Source organism: Dermacentor silvarum, chromosome 1 (assembly GCF_013339745.2).
Source record: "Dermacentor silvarum isolate Dsil-2018 chromosome 1, BIME_Dsil_1.4, whole genome shotgun sequence".
Classification (NCBI taxonomy): Eukaryota; Metazoa; Arthropoda; class Arachnida; order Ixodida; family Ixodidae; genus Dermacentor; species Dermacentor silvarum.
Window position 1 is genome coordinate 95,121,593 of NC_051154.1, and position 19,691 is coordinate 95,141,283.

Here is a 19,691-nt window from a genome sequence, read left to right on the forward strand (position 1 = left end):
CGTTTGCACTCCAACCCAATTTTATTCTTCTGTAAATTTCTTTCTCGTGATCAGGGTCCCCTGTGAGTAATTGACCTAGATGAACATACTCCTTTACAGACTCTAGAGGCTGACTGGTGATCCTGAATTCTTGTTCCCTTGCCAGGCTATTGAACATTATCTTTGTCTTCTGCATATTCATCTTCAACCCAATTCTTACACTTTATCAATTAAGATCCTCAATCATTAGCTGTAATTCGTCCCCATTGTTGCTGAATAGGACAATGACATCTGCAAACCGAAGGTTGTTGAGATATTCGCCGTTGATCCTCATTCCTAAGCCTTCCCAGTCTAAGAGCTCGAATACTTCTTCTGAGCATGCAGTGAATAGCATTGGAGAGATTGTGTCTCCTTGCCTGGACCCCTTTCTTGATAGGTAACTTTCTACTTTTCTTGTGGAGAACCAAGGTAGCTGTGGAATCCTTGTAGATACAGTGTAGACCGCTTATAACATAAGTCGCCGAAGTCGTGAATATCCGCACTATAAGCGGTCTACACTGTATAACCAAAACAACTATTTTATTGCGATAATGGATACTCCAGGCGCATTTCTGCTGTCGCTGTCACCGTGCTCTAGGTTCCGTATTGGCTTACTAAATAAATTAACAAGCCTGGTGTCACACGCGCACAAGAAAACATGAACACATCTCGCGACCTAAAGTGCCGAAAACACGACGCGTGGTGGACTTTCCCCGTCGCAGATTGCTTTCAGGATAGGGCCATGGCGATCGTATCGCTGAAGTGGATCGTCGCAGATTATGTCCTGCTTCGGTCCACTGAAACCGTTCCGCATTGCTTTGCTGGCGAAAATCCTCTCCTTCTGTTTGCGCCAGTCCAGAACGCAAGTTTCAGATTCTCCGAACACTGTGACGTGGCCCGATTTCCGTCCGTCCCCGCACATGTGATCACTTTCCTTTTAAATGCAGCATCATGATGAACTCGGTACTTCATGCTGATAGAGCAGACGCAGAGAACGTCAAGACAGACGGTAGACGATTGCCTCGGCACGTGTACTGCAGCACATGGAGGAAGCTACGGTAGCTAGGCTCGAGAGCAGCTAGGCTCGACGCGCGTGCAAGGCGGCCATTTTGAAATGCCGATGGCTATATGGGAACACAGATTTAGGGTCGTACTCGATTCTAACGCGCATGCAATTTTTGGACCTGTTTTATCGGAAAAAAGTGCGCGTTAGATTCCAGTAAATACGGTATTTGTGGCTTGAGGGGAGGGTTTGCCATCTAGGTTGACTGCCGAACTTCCAGGCAGCCGCGCTGTAACCGGTTTTTCGTGACCCGCAGCTGCATTATAACCGATACGTGTAAACATAGAGTGCTATGGGAAAATTAACGGGAGTCTGAAAAGACCGTATTATATCCGGTCCTGCACTATAAGCGGTTACGTTATAAGTGGTCTATACTGTAGTTGCCAAGATATTCACGTATGCCTCTTGTACTCCTTGATTTCGCAGTGCCTCTGGGGCAGCTGGTATCTCTACTGAATCAAATTCTTTTTCATAATCGATGAAAGCCATATAGAAAGGTTGATTGTACTCTGCAGATTTCTCTATTACGTGATTGATGACATGAATATGAACCATCGTAGAATATCCCTTCCTGAAGCCAGCCTGTTCTCTTGGTTGTCTGAAGTGAATTGTTGCCCTGATTCTATTCGAAATTATCTTGGTGAATATTTTATACAATACTGAAAGCAAGCTAATGGGTCTATAATTCTTCAATTCTTTAATGGCTCCCTTCTTATGGATGAGTGTAATGTTGGCGTTCTTCCAGCTTTCTGGTACTCTTGAAGTCGCGAGGCATTGCGTATAAAGGGCCGAAAGCTTTTCAAGCATAATATCTCCTCCATCTTTGATTAAATCGACTGTTATTGCATTTTCTCCAGCAGCTTTTCCCTTGGTCATGTCTTTCAAGGCCCTTCTAACTTAATCGCTAGTTATAGAAGGAGCCTCTGTATCCTGTTCATCACTACTTCGAACGAAAGTAGCTTGGCTGCTCTGGGTACTGTATAGGTCAGTATAAAATTCTTCCGCTGTTTATACTATGTCATCCAAATTGCTGATGATATTACCCTGCTTATCTTCCAGTGCATACATCTTGCCTTGTCCCATGCCAAGTTTTCTTCTCACTGATTTGATGCTGCGTCCATATTTTATGGCTTCCTCAATCTTCCCCACGTTATAATTTCGAATATCCCTTACTTTCTACTTGTTGATCAGTTTTGACAGCTGAGCGAATTCTATCTGACTTCTTGAGTTTCACACTTTCATGCTTTGTCGTTTTTTATTAGGTTTTTGTTACTTGGGAGAGCTTACCTATTGGTTGCCTTGGTGCCTTACCTCCCACTTCAATTGCTGCTTCAGAGATCAGCCTAGTTACAGTTTCATTCATTACCTGTATGTTGTCTTTATCTTCCTGTTATAAAGCTGCATATTTATTTGCGAGCACCAGCGTGAATTGGTCTGCTTTTACCCTTACTGCGTCTAGGTTGGCCTGTTTCCTCTTGACTAATTTCACTCTTTCTCTCTCCAAATTGTGAGAAATCCTAGACCTCACTAACCTATGGTCACTGCACTTTACCTTACCTAACGCTTCTACATTCTGCACTATGCTCGGATCGGCAGAGAGTATGAAATCTATTTGATTCCTTGTTTCTCCATTAGGGCTTTTCCAGGTCCACTTCCTGTTGCTGCACTTCCTGAAGAAGGTATTCATTATTCGGAACCTATTCCTTTCCGCAAATTCTACCAACATCTCTCCTCTAGTGTTCCTAGAATCGATGCCGTAGTTGCCAATTGCTTGCTCACCAGCCTGCTTTTTCCCCACTTTTGCATTGAAGTCACCCATTACTACAGTATAATGAGTTTGCACCTTCCTCATTACTAATTCATCATCTTCATAAAATTGTTCTATTTCTTCATCATCGTGACCGGAGGTTGGGGCGTAGGCTTGTACTACCTTTTTATTCTATGCATCCTATTCAGCTTTATTGTGACGACTGCTACCCTCTCATTAATGCTGTATACAGTGGAATCTCGATGATACGAATCTCACAGGGTCACGAAAAATATTCGTATTAGCTGAAATTCGTATCATCGAAACACAATTAAAACTAGCTAAATTCGAAATCGATTTTGAAAAATAGATTTTTGAAAACCACGCGTTTGGGTACCTGCAACGCCTAATCTACGCTGCATCAAAATGGTTTGGCTGAAAACGCACTGAAAGTGCCCGAAAAAGTTTAATTCGTCAGTGCGCAGGGCGAGAAAACAGCTTTAAATCGCGCGAAATCACCGCAGTACACGGAGCCATATCTCGTATTTCCCGCCACCGAGCGCCGCCATCTTGGTATCGTTCGAAAGCTCAAAGTTTCGCCGTTCCGCTTTATAATTTGTCCGTCGTCGCCAACTTGTAACAAACGCACAAGCACCAAAGAAGCGCGGGTCTGCGATAGGTAGTCACACGGGCCCTCTGATAAAAGCGGGCCTCCGATTGGCTGCCGTGCTGAAAGGCGTCTCTCCATTTGTTGCTGCTGTGGCAGGGGCAAGATGACAACCGCAGTTGTCTGCTTCGTAAACCACGCCGGCGTCTTCACTTGACACACAGAATTTGGATTACTGAGAACTCCCAGGTTAGTGATGGATCGTCGCTCGTTGGCGAATAAACTTTGGACGAAGCACGCGTTCGGAATACGGAAGCGCTCCTACGGCAAGAAAAATACAGCGATTAGCGGGAGAAGCGGAGGCGCACCCGACTGAACGAGCGCAACCTTGCACCTTGGATTACGTGCCGCGCTATCTTGCACCGTGTGACTCCAGCAGCGAAACCCACAATCGCCCTGTGCCATCGGCACCGATAATGCAGCCGACGGAAGACGTGCCAACGGAGGCTCCCGCGCCTCGGCGTACGGCCGCGTGAATTAGCTGAGATCGTATCTCGGTAGACATAGCTCGCTGCGACTAGGCAAAATGGCGCAAAAAAGAACGCGGCCCGAAGCACGGCAGCTGGGATGCCGTTGCATGTAGGCTCCCTAAAACGGCGTTGCATGTAGGCTCCCTAACGGCAGCCACTCCGCCCGATGGCACGCGGAAAAGAAGCAAAAGCACAAAAGTAACAAAAGCGCCACCGCTTCGAACTCTTCGCGCCCATTCGCGGCCTCCGCGCTGTCCGGCGTTGCGTCCGTGCCTCCGCACCAAAAGAGAAAGGGAGAAAGCGTGTGACTGCGTGCTGTTCTTTTTCGCGGCCGTCGGTGGGGCGGCATTTATTCGTATCAACCGACGGGGGTCGAAAATCGATTCGTAACAACCGTTTTCTAGCACGTTGCAAAGTAATGGGGCTCAGCCGGGACCGCAAAAAAATTTGTATCATCCAGAAATTCGTATTAGCCGTGATCGTATCATCGAGATTCTTCATCAATGCTGTCCGCTGTGTCCTTATGGACTAGAAATCCTACCCCGAATTCTCTCTTATCTGGAAGACCTCTGTAGCAGAATACGTGGCCATTAGTCAGTACTGTATAAGCCTCACCAGTTCTTCTACCCTCACTAAGGCCAATAATATCCCAGGTAATACGTACCTGATAATTCTTCAAATAGCCCTGCTAAACTAGCCTCACTCGATAGGGTGCGAGTGTTGAACGTTGCCAGGTTCAGTTTCCAGTGGCGGCCTGTTCGGACCCAGAGATTCTTAGCACCCTCTGCTGCATAGCATGTCTGACCGCCGCCTTGGTCAGGTGCTCCGCAGCCGCTGGGGACTGAGGGCCATGGGTAAATTGTAGGAGTCATGAGGGAGGTAGTGGCTGAATACTGCACCAGGGAGGCCAATTCCTGTTCTGGTGAGGGAGTGACTTTGTTGAAGCTTAGTGAGCCTTCCCAATTTGCTTGCACCTTTACTAGTATAGCCCCACTAGCTCTCGGCGACTTCTTTTTTTTTTTTGTTGTTTTGCCAGTTCAGGCGCCACTCCATGCCTGAAAATGTAGTGGACTGGAAACAGAATATTACACGTCTAGGTATACAACACCAAAATCTTCCAACTTAACTGCAGAATGACCCTAAATAAATGGTAATTGAAGTATCATATATGGCACAAACGCCATGAACTGTCTGTTCGTACTCTACATTCCTTATTAACGCACGTAATTGTGCCACTGAGAGCCTCGTTGACTTCACGGATGTACTATCAGACTCGCTTTCATTTTGTGGTCAAAACTCTTGTGTGCGACTCACGCATTAAAGAAACAAAAAACATAAAAAACTTATGGAAATTATGCATTCAAAACTACAAGAAGATTCGCACTTATTTATAAGTACTTCCACACACTGAATGAAGCTGAAATGCTGCCGTCTTCTAGATACGCGTGCAAGACATGCACAGCCTTAGACATACCCTTACATAATACGTCGAATAGAAATGAAATCTGTAGAGTATACATTACTAAAAGCGATCCGTGCAGCCCGTTTCTAAGGCACGGTACTCTCTACGTGCGTGTGGGAACAACCATCCGGCGATTTTTAAAATCAGCTGAAGTAGACTTCAGAATAACCAGTATCTAACCTGACACAGCGTTATTTTCAGAACTCGCTACATCCGAAAAGAAAGTTTTAGTTTAACGGAAACTCGCGCGCTATCTACATATCTCTGCGAAAAAACCACTGAAGCTATCCTTTCTCGAGCGTTCAGCAGTCACGTTTTCCTGAAAGCAAACATCAAATTAACTCGAAAATTTATCTGCCTCTACCACGATCAGAAGAGACCAACACTGCCCTCTGCCTAACAGAACGTTCCGAAAACTCAAAGTTGTTTCAAAGTATCCTCAGAGAAATGAATAATAATGAATGCAACTTACCAAACATGCCTTGAAAGAAAAGCCCTACTGTCAAACAAAACACGACTTGTCACGAACTCGCGCAGAAGCGTTGCTCATCAACTGGCGCAACTTGCACGTGATGTTCCAAGCTATTGATGATGGTTAATTTTAGGGCTTTCACTATAGGAACCTTTCAGAATAACAAACAATTTTACGTGGTCCCCTGAAGTTCTTTATATGGAAATTTCACTATCAGCACTTGCATAAGCTTTCTGGGATATATTATATCTGATATATTAGTTGTATTCGTCAGCTGATTGCAATAGGTCTTTTTAGTATGGGTGTGGTGAATATCAAAATTTTCAAAAACGAATCGAATACAAAAGTCAACTTCAAAAATGGAATAATGAAATGCACTTGCATTTATTAGCAAGTTCGGTTATTTGGACATGTGGGAACATCAAAATTACATTGTCAGCAATGAAAAAATTAGACTAGTAAGATGTTATACAGTGAAGTCCACTTATAACAATATCAAGAAGAATGAAAAATCCGATCATTATAACCGATCATTGCTATATCCGGACTGCCTTAAAAAAAAAAAAAAGAGAGAGAGAAAGCTGCCGAACGTGCCTTAGTCCTGAAAAAAAAAATGCCACTTGCGATAAGAAATCGACATTGTAAAAAGTAGGCTGTGAGAAATAAAATGTTTATTTATACCTCTAAATATCGTCTCAATCGTTATGCGCCCTGAAATAGAAATCTGCACTTGCTTTCGCGGAAGTTTCGGATTCACAGCCGCAGTGTGCATCGCGTCCAGTGGCTGCGCGAACACTGGCGGCTATTATTTAGCGTGCATGAAATCTATGACTGACTCGATTGACGACATTGTACTTTGGTTGACCATCGGGGTCGATGTCAAAGAGGGCCGTTGTCAATCTCATCGTTACTGCCGCTGCTGTCGTCGCCTCCGTCGCACAATGCCGCCGTCTGTCACGGCAACGATCGCCCCGTCAGAGATCCCTTCGCAGAACGAGGCAGCACTATCTGCACTGAGAAACTACTCTATCGAAGCACCGCCTTTTTCATCGTCAGTAGTGACATGTTCCTAGAGTTCGGTAATGCCAGCGACTTCCACCGTGTTGGTTTCACCCATGGCGCACATGGCGTGTTGGTTTCGTCCTGGCACACAAAGCCCGCCTTTTTCGTTGAATGGCATGGCCACTGCTTCTATCCTTCATGATCGTGCCACGCTTCCGGTTTTCATAATTGTCTATATCACCGACTGCGCGAGCTCGTACTTCATCGAGTCTTGCAAAAGTTGCAGCTTCGTCTAAAATCACATAGCTTAGTGTTGGTGCATCTCCCGCTGCTTCCACGGCGCATATCCGTGCTCGCTGAGAGAGAAAGAGGGCGATATTGTAAAGGGAGCGCTGAAGCCGTTCGCTTATTGATTTTTTCCTTCCTCCTCCCTCCTTCTCTTCTATGGAGGTCACTCTACTATGGACGCTCGCACTATCGCCGGCGGCGCGAAGCAGCTGGCGTCATCTTGTGCACACTGCGCCAACTTGCGATGCTCTCCGTGGCTTTCACATTCGGCGCACGGTAGGGACGCGCTGTGCAGTAACGGCAGCAGATACGAACTCGTGTAGGCAAACTTTTTGCCCTGTCTCGATTAAGGGCAACTTAGGAATGCAAATTTCCCGATTATACCGCATGAAAAACGCGGCCCAGAAGCAATATTTCAATCGTTATATCCGATATGCAGTGAATAAGATATCGTTATATATGGTTTTTTTTCTCATAGCCCTAATGCATAAGTTGATACTTTTAAGTCGACTCATCGTTATAACCAATATATCGTTATATGTGGTATCATTATAAGTGGACTGCACTGTACTAAAAGATTGTGTATTTGGCTCGTGCTAACTTAAAAAATTGGGTAATTCCCACTAGCCGTCTCTTCTCGCCAACCTGTGCCTTATTTACAGGATCAAATGCCCATAAACTCAGAGTCATTTGACGCTGTGCTAGCTGTCAGTCATTGCATTTGATATCGAGCAATAAGCTCAGGATAGGTGGTGGCGCTGCAAGAGTAACAAATGAGCAAAGCAAAAGCTGTGCTCACACCCAACCAAAACAAAGCGGTGCTATACTGTTTGCTATGACCGTTGCTTAGAAAAGAACTGCAAGAACATTGTCTTTCTTTTTTCTATGTTTTATGCCACTTGCAAACAGGACTTTCGCAGAACAGCTTGTGCAGCAAGCCCCTTCTGTTGTTTTCCTTCACCTGACCGACTCGTTGAGGTACTGCATTTGCAAGAATATAGTGCAACCACAGATATAATGTGAGATATACTACATTATACTACAGGAAAAAGGGAGAGAGCACCTTTGATTGCATGAAACAAATTTTTTATTATAACTTCAAGTAAGCATGTGTAATGCACCCATACTCGTTCAGAATAGTGCATTTTAGCATAATGCGATGCATGCAAGAATCATGGTAATGCTCATTGCGGAACGCCCATAGCCTGTGAGATCTGTACTTCCGGGTCGAGCTTGGGCATGTATTACACTAGCGAATTGGCCATCGCTCTATTCTAAAATATTGTAATGGGCATGCGATATGCTGCATACAGGCTCAGCAAGCATGGGCATACGGTGGAGAGCTTATTTGCATAGTGAGGACGCATGTACAGGCATCTTTGCTGAGGATTCGCCCATTCGACCTATACTCCCGCAAATATCATTCTTATTGCAGTTGGATTCTTTTAGGCAGTCGCCCCCATCCACTTTCGTTGCGCTCTAAGTGCACCCTCGCTGTCACAAAACAGTGCCCCTTGCTACTGAGAAGCTGGCTTTTCCGCAAAAGCTTGGGTGTCAGTGGCTGAGCATGTTTTATAGGTGAAATTTCGCCAGAAGCACTAATTCGTCACAAAATTCAGCACAAAATCAGACACATATTCTTAGATTAGACAGAAACAAGCGCTAAGAACTGTGTTTGCACCCCCACAGCTAGCAATATATTCGATTTGTTTCGAATGTTCGTATCCACTGAATGGTCAAAAATTTTCAAATACCTAGTTGTCGAATTGAATATGAATATTAAAAATATAATATTCAACGGCAGAACTGATAGTTTTGCAAGTTGGTGCGTAACGTATTCATAGTGAAATTTGTAGAGCGCTAACAATAAACAGTTGTGAGTAAGCTCTCGTGTGTCCACCTTCACTGTGTCGTTGTCTATTGTGCTCACTAGAAATTTCACCGTGAAATTTTAATGCTGTATGACATTTTTGAGTATTCAGACACCCCTACTTTTTGGTCATCTGAGGCTTCTTGCGTGAATCACTCACCCATTTGGATGGCCACTAGCTTGCTTGGTATCATTGTTCACATTTCTGATGTATGTTTATCAGCATAATGCATTGTTTGCGACATCGGATTTATATAAGGAAAAAAAGTATTGAAATTGGCTCGTTTTTACTTTCTTTCGCATAATCAAACCGGTAGCAGAACTAGAGCTTCCAGAAAACGTGCTTCCTTGTTCTCCCTTAAAGCATACACATTCAGCTTTAGTGAATGACTACTTTAGTCACGTACAACAGGCAGCAAACAAGTTCTGTCAGCTAAAGATAGCTGTGTGAAACAACATGGAGCTTTCTGCGTGATATTCAAATGAATACTTTCATTTTACTCGTGTACAGAACTTGTAAAGTCCTCTAAAGGCATTTCTTGCCTCCTGCATAAACCAGTTTTGTTGATCTATTCCATACACCTGAACCTTTGCTTCTTTTGGAAAGATGAGTTGGAGGCCTTTCCTTGCATGCTGCTGCTGCTATTTTGGCAAATTGAGGCTCACGAAGTGGACTTGCCTATTGTGGGTAATCAACAGGAACAGGTTAAGTCACACAGATAGTTTAATTTAGTTATTCTGCATTCACATTGCTCACAGCAGCAACAAAGTGACAGTAATCAGGGAGATACAACTGCAGCATTAGTTTTACAGCGCACCTCCTGGTAAAATCAGTGTATAGGATTACAAGACTAACAGTAATTCAAACAAGATGTGGGACAGCTAATTTCTGTTTGAATAACCTGTTTGAATAAAAAAAATGCTGTGCAGGCTTGCCCTTCAAGCGAAGATCAAGGGGGCTAACATAGTAAAAAAAACTTTCACAATCTGTTAACGACGCTCCTGTGAACATGTGAGCCAAATATTGCACTGCATGCAGCAGAAAATTTGCAATCTCGGGTCAAAAGCAGTGAACAGACGCTTGCTCGCGCCTCCACAATGTTGTCATTGAAAGCTGATCGAAAGCAGTTGGCCGACCAACACTGTTAGCTGAATTTGTTATCACGAGAACATTCTCAATAATACATAATTCCTAATTTTGAATTAGATGAATGAAAAAAAATATCTCTGTGATCTCAAAAACAGAAAAATAATTTAATCTTTGCACTGTGCATAGGTGCGTCTGTTGCGCGTGGCCTCCGAGATGGCAGCGGTGTGCTGCGTAGCATAGTCTACCGCGGCTGCCACGGGGTGCCATGACGAGCCCTTTCACCGCTGCAACACTGAACTTTTGGCCGGGGCTTTGCCCTCTTGGCTTCTCCACTGTGTAGCTTCTAGCACACTAATGGAGACGAAAACAGAGAGAAAGCCAGGTATCGGTGTGATAACTCCATTTATAGTTAAAAGATTAGAAAAATGTTTGTACTATGAGATTCATGGGACGACATATTCTAATAGCGAGGCCATTCTATGATTAGTTATAAAAGTGTTTCAGGGCCCCTTTAAGAGATGAAGTTCAGTAGTGGCAAGCTATAGCAGAGCAGCTGCATATGATGAACATGCATGCAGCTGTCTTGTGCAGTTGCTTCAGTACAGCAGGCACGGTTGCACTCAAATTGAGCCTAAACTCCTTCACCATGGTTGCTGTGAAAGGGATTACCACTGTGCAGGGGAGCTGACTTGGTACAAAGCTTTGCATAGGGTGCATTTATTTCTTTGCACAGTGTCGGCATTGTTCTAGTCGTCGAAATTATTACTTGTAATGTAAAAGAAAACGGATTGTGTAAATAAATGCATTTTTTACCATGAGTGAAAGTTTTGTGCATTTGCAAACAGACTGCTCCTAATAGATAAATAGTTTCCACAAATTCATCGGCAGACATACTATTATGATTAGTTCCAAGATTCCAGGGGGGGGGGGGGGGGGGTGCTTATTTTGAGAAAACATTTTTTGTACTCAAACTTGAGCCCACTTTTTAAGTGAAGTGTAGCCATAATTCTTGATAGACATCATGTTACCGGTAAAACGAAAAGAGAGAAATTAAGAAACTTGGTATAACCTTTATGGTCCCTGTTCTGGTTTATACAATTAGAATGGCAGGTTTGTTTATTTGTGCACAGACTTTCATATTATGCCAAATGTTCAATATTTTCGCAAATTTGCATTTTACCCTTGACTGCAATTGCTAGCTCCAGGGCTCATCAGAATTTCGACCTGTGGTTTCTAAGATCCTGATCTGTTGCAGTGAGCACCTAGACAAGGATTTATGGCGCACCAGGCACACGTCTGTGGAATGTGTACACGGTAGTTTAGTACATATCTCCACGATAACATTTCTTTTGCAGAAGAAGGCCTTTGCTGTGTCAGAGCTGTTGCACCAGTTGCCCAAAAAGGAAGGCCTGGTGCCCATGTTCATCAATGCGGAGACTGGCCGCTTCAATGCTGATTCTACATTGACCTTGGGGGCTCGAGCTGACAGCTACTATGAGTACCTCCTGAAGCAGTGGCTCCAGACAGGAAAGACCATTGACTGGTGAGCAGCTAGATGCTGTGATGGCCTACTTTTAATGAAGTCATTGTGTGAGGTGCAAGGGCTCATATTTATAGCACTAATCACAGAGGGGACATCCGGGAGGGCTATGAAGGTCTACAAAAGCAGTGATTGTTTGCACAAGTAGACATTTTGTTACAGTCATTTCCATCTTGAAGCTAAACATTTTGACAGAATTACCTGTCTGGTTGGGAAAATTGATTAAGACTTAGACTAAGACTGACTCCAACCAAACAATGGAATTTCATTATTTGGTTCCATTATTTGGTTGGAGTCAATCTCTAAGTCTTATTCATTTCCATCCCATCATTATCGCATATCCTTGCAAACACTGCCCATAGGTGTAGTAAGTACAAGTAATCAGTGGCCTTAAGGTTAATGCTACACAATCCATTACTGTAAATCTGTTATTCGTGATGAGCAGGGGGCTACAGGTGTACATTTAAAGTTATGCTTCATTTTATTTGCACTCTTTCTTTTCTTTACTAATTGACAATTTCAAAATTCAATGCAGGCTAAAAGAAGACTACCTGGCTGCTGTGGAAGGCGTGCAGAAGCATTTGGTTAGGCGTTCAGAGCCTAACAAATTGCTTTTTATTGGAGAACTTGTGCGGGGTCGCACCTTCTACCCCAAAATGGTATGGTTAATTAAAGTTACTTTTCAGAAACTAGCATAAGGGCATAAGGTGTTCACACTTGATGCAGCTACAATCCTTTTCTGAATTTGTTTTTTAATGTGAAGGTACTTAATCGTTTTTGGCTAGATAGGTGAAATCTCAGCTTGACAGTGCACAGTACTACCGGCAAGTAACGATTAGATAATAGATTAAGAGTGCATAAAGCAATGTTGATCCTTGCGCTAAGCAGAAAACATTGTTGGGAAAAGAGAGGCCACATGGACAGGACAGAAGCGAAGCAACTGTTTTGCATTATGCACATCCAATAAATCTTTCTTTTTTACATCTGCCTTTTGGTTTTAATGATGTTTCGTTTATAGTTTTGTACAGTAGAACCCCGCTGATACGTTTTTCACGGGACAGTAAAAAGAAAACGTAAGAGCCGGGAAATGCAAGAGCCGAGAAACAGAAAAAATTTGAGAAATGGGAGTAGTGTTGAACTGCACAAATTTTTTTTAAATTCTTATGTGTGAAAAAAAAGTCGTAGTTTCGCCCGAAAGCCGAAGCATCGATTGCGATAGCAAATTAGTAGACAGCTATACAAAGTAAGGATAGTAGCTTTATCGTCCGTATAAACGTGTAAACATTCGCTTATTAACTATATATTAAGAAGCATGGTGTCAGCGCCCACAGGCAAACAGGAACACATCACACTCGATGAGCGTGGACACGCGCTGTCAAACGCTGTCGTGAGGAAGCGCCACTGCAGAAGCGACTGAAGTGACCTTGTGCTGTTGTCTATCGCTTCAACGCAAAGTGAGCGCCGAGAACACACAGCACGCACAAAGCTACAAGCCACCGACGCACCTACACTGCCTAGACTCTGCCCCCAATGCAGATCGCTTTCAAGATACGGCCTGCGCTCCGCCGCGCAGTACGCAGTTGATGCCAGAGTACATGCCAGAGTACAGTACAACGCCGCCCGCTATCCCTCCCCCCTCGCTCTCTCACCGGTGCCTCGAGCGCAACAGAAGAAGGCGCGCTTCCTCCCTGCTTTTTGTGGGCGCGTGCGTGAGATTTAGATGCGGTCTTTGGCTCCCCTCGCACGCTTTCACTTGCACATACAGCATACAGCGACGGTGTTATTGCCCTTGGACTTTATATGGAACATCTATGAGCCAAAACCAATTTTAGGGCCATAACGTGTCATAGACACCATCTTTAGATAGCAAATACGGATCTCAAGGGCCATACTTTTGCTGGAGGAAACCGAACATATGTCATAGTTATCGCCCCCGGCACTTTGGGCGGCCAATGCCATCGTCAAGCCACCAAGCCAAGTGACATGAAAAGTCAAAATGGCCGCTCAGGCCGGCGCGGGGTGACAGTTCGCAACGTATGATGCGGGAACGGTCCCACAGTTGCGACGCATTAGTGGGGTTACCAATGCATTGGGTTCTATGGGAGCTGTGCCGGGACCGGCCGAAAACGACGTAACAGCGGCGTTCTACTGTATCATAAATTTGTGGGTGCACCAGGAACAATAAATTTTGACATTTTTAGGTCTCTTTCAAGATGAACTTGTGATTATGTGAACACATCTTTACTGTTCCTATGAGTTCGTCTTAATGGAAGTCTACTGTACTTAAAAAAAAAGTAATAAAAGCGATAAATAAATTTTGGAAATGAAGCTTAGACTGTCTTAAAGGAACACTGACAGCGGTTGTTAGGCAAAGTTACATGGAAAAGAGATGCACCATTGTGTGATGTTGTCTGGTGTCATGTTTGTAGAGTGGAACAGAGAGCACATCTGCTTCCTTTATGATGTATCGGTAATTGCAGGACCACTTGGTGTGCTATTTCCCTGGGACATTGATGCTGGGCCATGTTGTTGGAGGAATGCCACAAGCTCACATGGAACTTGCTTTAGAACTTATGGACACTTGTATACGCATGTATTCAATCAACCCAACATTCTTGTCACCTGAGATTGCCCACTTCAACCTGAAACCACAGGGGACTCGTGATATCTTGATAAAGGTGAGTAAGTGGGCTTTCCCCCAATCTCTGCTGCACAAGGTCTGTTCCTTTCTTGAAATGTTCCATATTGTATGCGACGTGATGCATTTCATTGTAAAACTCATTTTTGCTTAGGTGGTTACACTGAAGACAATATCATGCTTTGTCTAATGGAATCTGAAAATTTGCATTCAGCGTGTCTTGCACCTTGCTTCACATGTTCAAGGATCATTTAAATGCATATTAAAAAAAAGAAAAATACTTTAAACGTTACTTTCTTTGGTACCCCGATGATGTGTAATAACTACTAGGCTAGTGCAAATGTGAATTTTTTGGTTCGAAGCAAAGTCGTAGCGAGTAGTAATTAGTGTCTAATTATTTCAAAGTATATGGTTTGAATATTTGTGGATTTGGCATAAAACCTTGACAAGTGCCATATGGTGGCAAAGCTAAAAAAAAATCGTACTTTCCTTGCAAAGAATAAGACAGTTTCATCCCTGGAATCACTTTATTTCCAAGTACTGTTATTCAGATGTTTTCATGCATTATGATACGAACAGCATAGAAATTTCATTTACAGTCTTTTTCTCAGTGGGACTTGTCCTTCATTGTGTTTGAAATTTCACCATGATTCAGACCGCGAGAGCATTTCCTATTTGCCTGACGCGATGCAGGCGATGGGGCAATGTGTGACCTTGATTGAGCGACGCCAGCAGTTTATGCTGTGTTGCGCAAATTCTGGGGCGATATTCTTGGGCGATCACTTTCGTGAGATTTTGCATCATTCGGCACTGGGTGTGTCGAACTATACGGCGGACAGCGTTCCTCGCACAGAGAGCGAGCTTGGCACAGCAGTAGAAACGCTGGTAGGCGTAAATGGCACCACGTCCGGTTGTGCTAAATCTTGCAAAAGTGATGGTATCTCCGAAAGTGGTCACCCGCCTACTCTCGAGCTTATCCCATTCTATCTAAGATAGTAAGCAAACAGACATACTTGCTGGGCACTCTTGCCGCTTCTCAGCCTAGCCTGTACGCATGATCTCAGGCCTAATCACCGATGAGCGCCAAACGTTCCGCGACGGGATGCTGCCCAGCGCCATGCCTCCCTCGGTTCTTAGGCTTAATCAGCGCTGCTTCGCCAGATGTCAGCGACCAAGGTTACTGTTTCGTGCTGAATTGACACAAGTCTATTTGCAGCTGCTATATCACTCTCGGGAAGCTGAGAAACCATCTCGCCAGCAAAAACGAGAGTATGGGGGACAACCTGAATGATGCAAGCCTTCTTCACGGCTGCATTTTTAGTGGCATTGTGCACGCTGGTCATGTCCAAAAAATCAGGCCAGACAACTTTCATTGCTCAGAACGTTGGTTGCCATCATACACTGGTGCAAGAGAGAAGGCAGTGGTATCGATATTTGAATAATCTAGCAGCTGCAAATGGGGGGGGTCGGTCAGTAACTGTAAATGAATTCTCGTCTTGGCTTGTCGTGGCTACGAGCCATTTATGACAATGACGCTTGCTTAACCTATGTTTTTAAATTTATATTAATTCGTGTCAAATACTTCGAAAACTGAAATTCAAGCCAAAGTGAACATTGAATATCTTAATATTCAGTCAGATATTCTCACAAACTTAATACAGTAGAACCCCGCTGATACATTTTTCACAGAACCGTAAAAAAAAAAAAAAAAAAAAAAACGTAAGAGCCGGGAAACGCAAGAGCCGGGAAACAGGAAAAAATTCAGAAATGGGAGTAGTGTTGCATTGCACAGAATATTATTTTAATTCTTACCTGTGAAAAAAGTCGTTTCGCCCGACAGCCTAAGTATCAATTGCGATAGCAAATTAGCAGACATCTATACAAAGTAAGAAAAGTAGTTTTATCGTCTGTATAAACTTGTAAACATTCGCATATTAACAAGCATGGTGTCAGCGCCCACAGGCAAACATGAACACAGCACACTCGATGAGTGCGAACATGCGCTGTGAAACGCTGGCGTGAGGAATTTAAGCACCGCTGCAGAAGCGAGCGAAGTGACCTTCGTGCTGCTGTCTGTCGCTTCAACGCAAACTGAGCGCCGAGAACACACAGCACGCACAAAGCTACAAGCCGCCATCGCACCTGCACTGCGTAGACTCTGCCTCCAACGCAGAGCGCTTTCAAGATACGGCTCGCGCGACCGCGCGCCGTCGCGCAGTACGCACAACGCTGCCCGCTATCCCTCCCCCCTTGCCGGTGCCTCCAGCGCAACGGAAGAAGGCGCGCTTCCTCCCTGCTTTTCTTTCTTTCGCGCGTGAGATTTAGACGCCCATCGCACGCTTTCACTCACACATACAGCATACGGTGCGCAGCGACGGCGTTATCGCCCGTGGACTTTATACGGAACATCTGTGAGCCAAAACCAATTTTAGGGCCGCAACGCGTCATAGACACCACCTTTAGATAGCAAATACTGATCTCAAGGGCCATACTTTTGCTGGTGGAAACCGAAAATACGTCATAAGTGTTGCCCCCGGCACTTTGGGTAGCCAATGCCATCATCAAGCAACCAAGCCAAGCCACATGAAAAGTAAAAATGGCCGCTTGGGCCGGCGCGGGGTGGCAGTTCGCAACGTATGATGCGGGAACGGTCCCACAGTTGCGACGTAACAGCGGGGTTACCAATGTATTGGGTTCTATGGGAGCTGTGCCGGGACCGGCGGAAAAGGCGTAACCGCTGGGAAAACGCAGCACCCAGGAATGTAACAGCGGGGTTCTGCTGTAACTACCAATCGAGAGGGAGGTACTGGTACAGTAGACTTCCGTTAAGACTCTGGTCACTTCGATCCTGACCAAATCATTGGGTTCTTGTTACCTGGTTTCAAATTCACCTCCTGTGTGGATTTGTGGTGTCATCTAGTAGTGTGTGTATTGTACACCATATGAGGCAGTACTAAAAGGGTTTCAGGTCAGGTTTTACATAAAGCTGCTGATAGGGGCACCACTTCAAAGCACTGGTGTCATGATCTGTTTATTTTTGGTTTTTTTTTAAATCATCATGCGTACAGATGTTGAAATGAGAATTTGTTTTATAAAAATATAATGAAGCACTGTTGCAGCAAGTTTTAGTACATTCAGTAAAGATACTTGGATGTCAGCCCATCACATGCATGCTTTCACTTCCAGCGTACAACGTTTCAAGTTAGTGAAGATGGTGTTGCCAAATTGTTATACATTGGCTGTATTGTTGCACTTTATAAATAAATTGTAACTCTGAAAAGCAGAACAGTGCTGTATTGACCTATATAGCTTAGTCTACAACATACATTGAAAATTAAGTTCACTTATGGTACATCTTAGGGGAAAAATATATTATAATGGTACAAAGTCCACGTTGATACGATCCCGTTTTGTACGGTTTCGTGGTGCCAACGTTCACCATCAAGAACACAGAAAACAACCCACTACAGTTACGCCTGGTTAATACGTTCTTGGAAACCACAATCTTTCTTGCCGCCAACGTTCAGTGCACCGCCAACCTGCGATCGTATGGTACGCTTTCGGGGCCGCTGTATCCCATGTAAATGAGGAAAATCGCGAGGCGCGCGCGATCGAGAACAGTAGTTGCTCACTGCAGCAGCTTCCCCGCAGTACTCGCCCACCCGTGTCACGAGAAAACTCCAGCGCACGCTCAGTTTCATCTTGTGGTACCAGCGAACCTCTCGGGTTGTCGCACGTTGCCATTCACAGCTTTGTGCTTCACTGCCAACCCTATCACAATAAATACCTTCATTTCTGTTTGACAGCGTGTGTGGCATAGTGCCGTCGGTTTCATAGGTGCTGTTGGAAACGTACTACACACTTTTAATAGGCAATAACCCGAACAAGCTGCTGTTTCTTGCTGCAGGTGGCACGAAGTCAGGTTTCGCTCTGGCGGCATCGTATTCCAGCATCGCTCACCAGGTCGATTTCATTTAGATTATTTGTCACCGTCTTCAAACACTGCATAGTGGGAAAACAACAAAGCACGTCTTGAGTTGCTCGGGGCCAACGGCCCGAAGTGTATCGGCATCTGGTACCGAGGGGGCACGTCAGAACTTCCCGCTGTTACGGGCCGGGTTTTGGGGTTTTGGGGAACCTTCAACAGCGTCCGCTTGGAGCTCGAACCAGGTTGACCATCAGAGAGAGTCCGGCAGGGAAGACGAGGCGACGTAAAACAAATAACACAAGTTTAATACATGGTTGCGGTGTGCTCCAAAGAAAACATACAAGAAACGTTCAGCATGCATGCCCCTGCACGATAGGGCAAAGCAAAAGTGTTCTCCACGTGGCTGCTGGCTGGCTTTCTTATACCCTCCACTATCCGGACAATCTCCCCCTTTCCTCTCTCCCACTGTAGGACATGGGGCAAACCAGACGAATTAGAGATGGTGGGTGACCGTAATGGGGTGCACGTCCTCAGCGGGAGATGAGAGGGGTTTGCAAGGCTGCACGACAGGTTTCGTCTCTGTCCCTCGCAACGGACACGTCTGTTCATGTTGACGAGCGAGATCGTTAGGCACGCTGATTCCCATGCATTTGCACGTGGTCCTGGCATGGCCACTCTAAGTGAATTGTAACAGACTGCACGTGGTCTGGGCCTGGCTGCTCTAATCGAATCGTAACACCACCAAAATGCCTCACCCGAAACAGCTGCTGACCGAAGCTGAATTCTTAGGAGCACAAGCGTAAGCTTGCGGGAGCCGTAAAAAACAACAATGCACGTCTCGGTACCGCTTGGGGCACCACCAGTTCGGCGCGCATTGGTGTCTCATGCTGCAATGATTCGCGCAACACTTTGCATTACGTGTATGTCAACTAAACTTGAGTCTGCCACTTTTTATAGTCACTTCGGATCGTATTATTACGTTTTGTGGCGCTTTTTTTTTTTTTTCAGAGCGTATGAACGGGCGACTACTGTATGTATAGTGTAATGGTATTCTATAATGCTAAAATTATTAGTAAAGAACAGTTGTCATAAGAGCAGTATTCCTGCAATAACTACTTGCAAGACTTTGATGTCTTATTCACCATGTGAATGTTGAATGTTTTGTAGTGCTTATTTCTTACACAGCTTGGTTTGTTAAGATTTAGCATTATCGTACATGTATCAGTTATTTTTACGATTTGCGATTTACGAATGTACGATTTAGCATTATCGTACATTATCGATATATGTACGATAATGCTTCTTTAGCTTTTCTTAAAAAGGCTTTTCTTTCTTTCTATTTATGCAAAAAATAGTTATTTCTGGCTTTTTGTGTGTCTGCATGTGTGCATACAGCTGTGTAACCTAATAGCCAAAATGTTTTTATAGCATTGTTT

At 44.5% G+C, this 19,691-nt stretch overlaps 1 protein-coding gene across 3 annotated transcripts in view; it reads left to right on the plus strand.

Moving 5' to 3' along the window:
* LOC119432855 (endoplasmic reticulum mannosyl-oligosaccharide 1,2-alpha-mannosidase-like) overlaps window positions 1-19,691 on the plus strand; it is a 57,686-nt gene that overhangs the window by 21,479 nt on the left and 16,516 nt on the right. For all 3 annotated transcript variants that reach the window (XM_037700008.2, XM_037700015.2, XM_037700020.2), the window contains exons 6-8: window positions 11,505-11,692; window positions 12,225-12,348; window positions 14,170-14,367. In XM_037700008.2, the coding sequence (XP_037555936.1) occupies window positions 11,505-11,692; window positions 12,225-12,348; window positions 14,170-14,367 (510 nt within the window). The remainder of the gene's footprint in view (window positions 1-11,504; window positions 11,693-12,224; window positions 12,349-14,169; window positions 14,368-19,691) is intronic.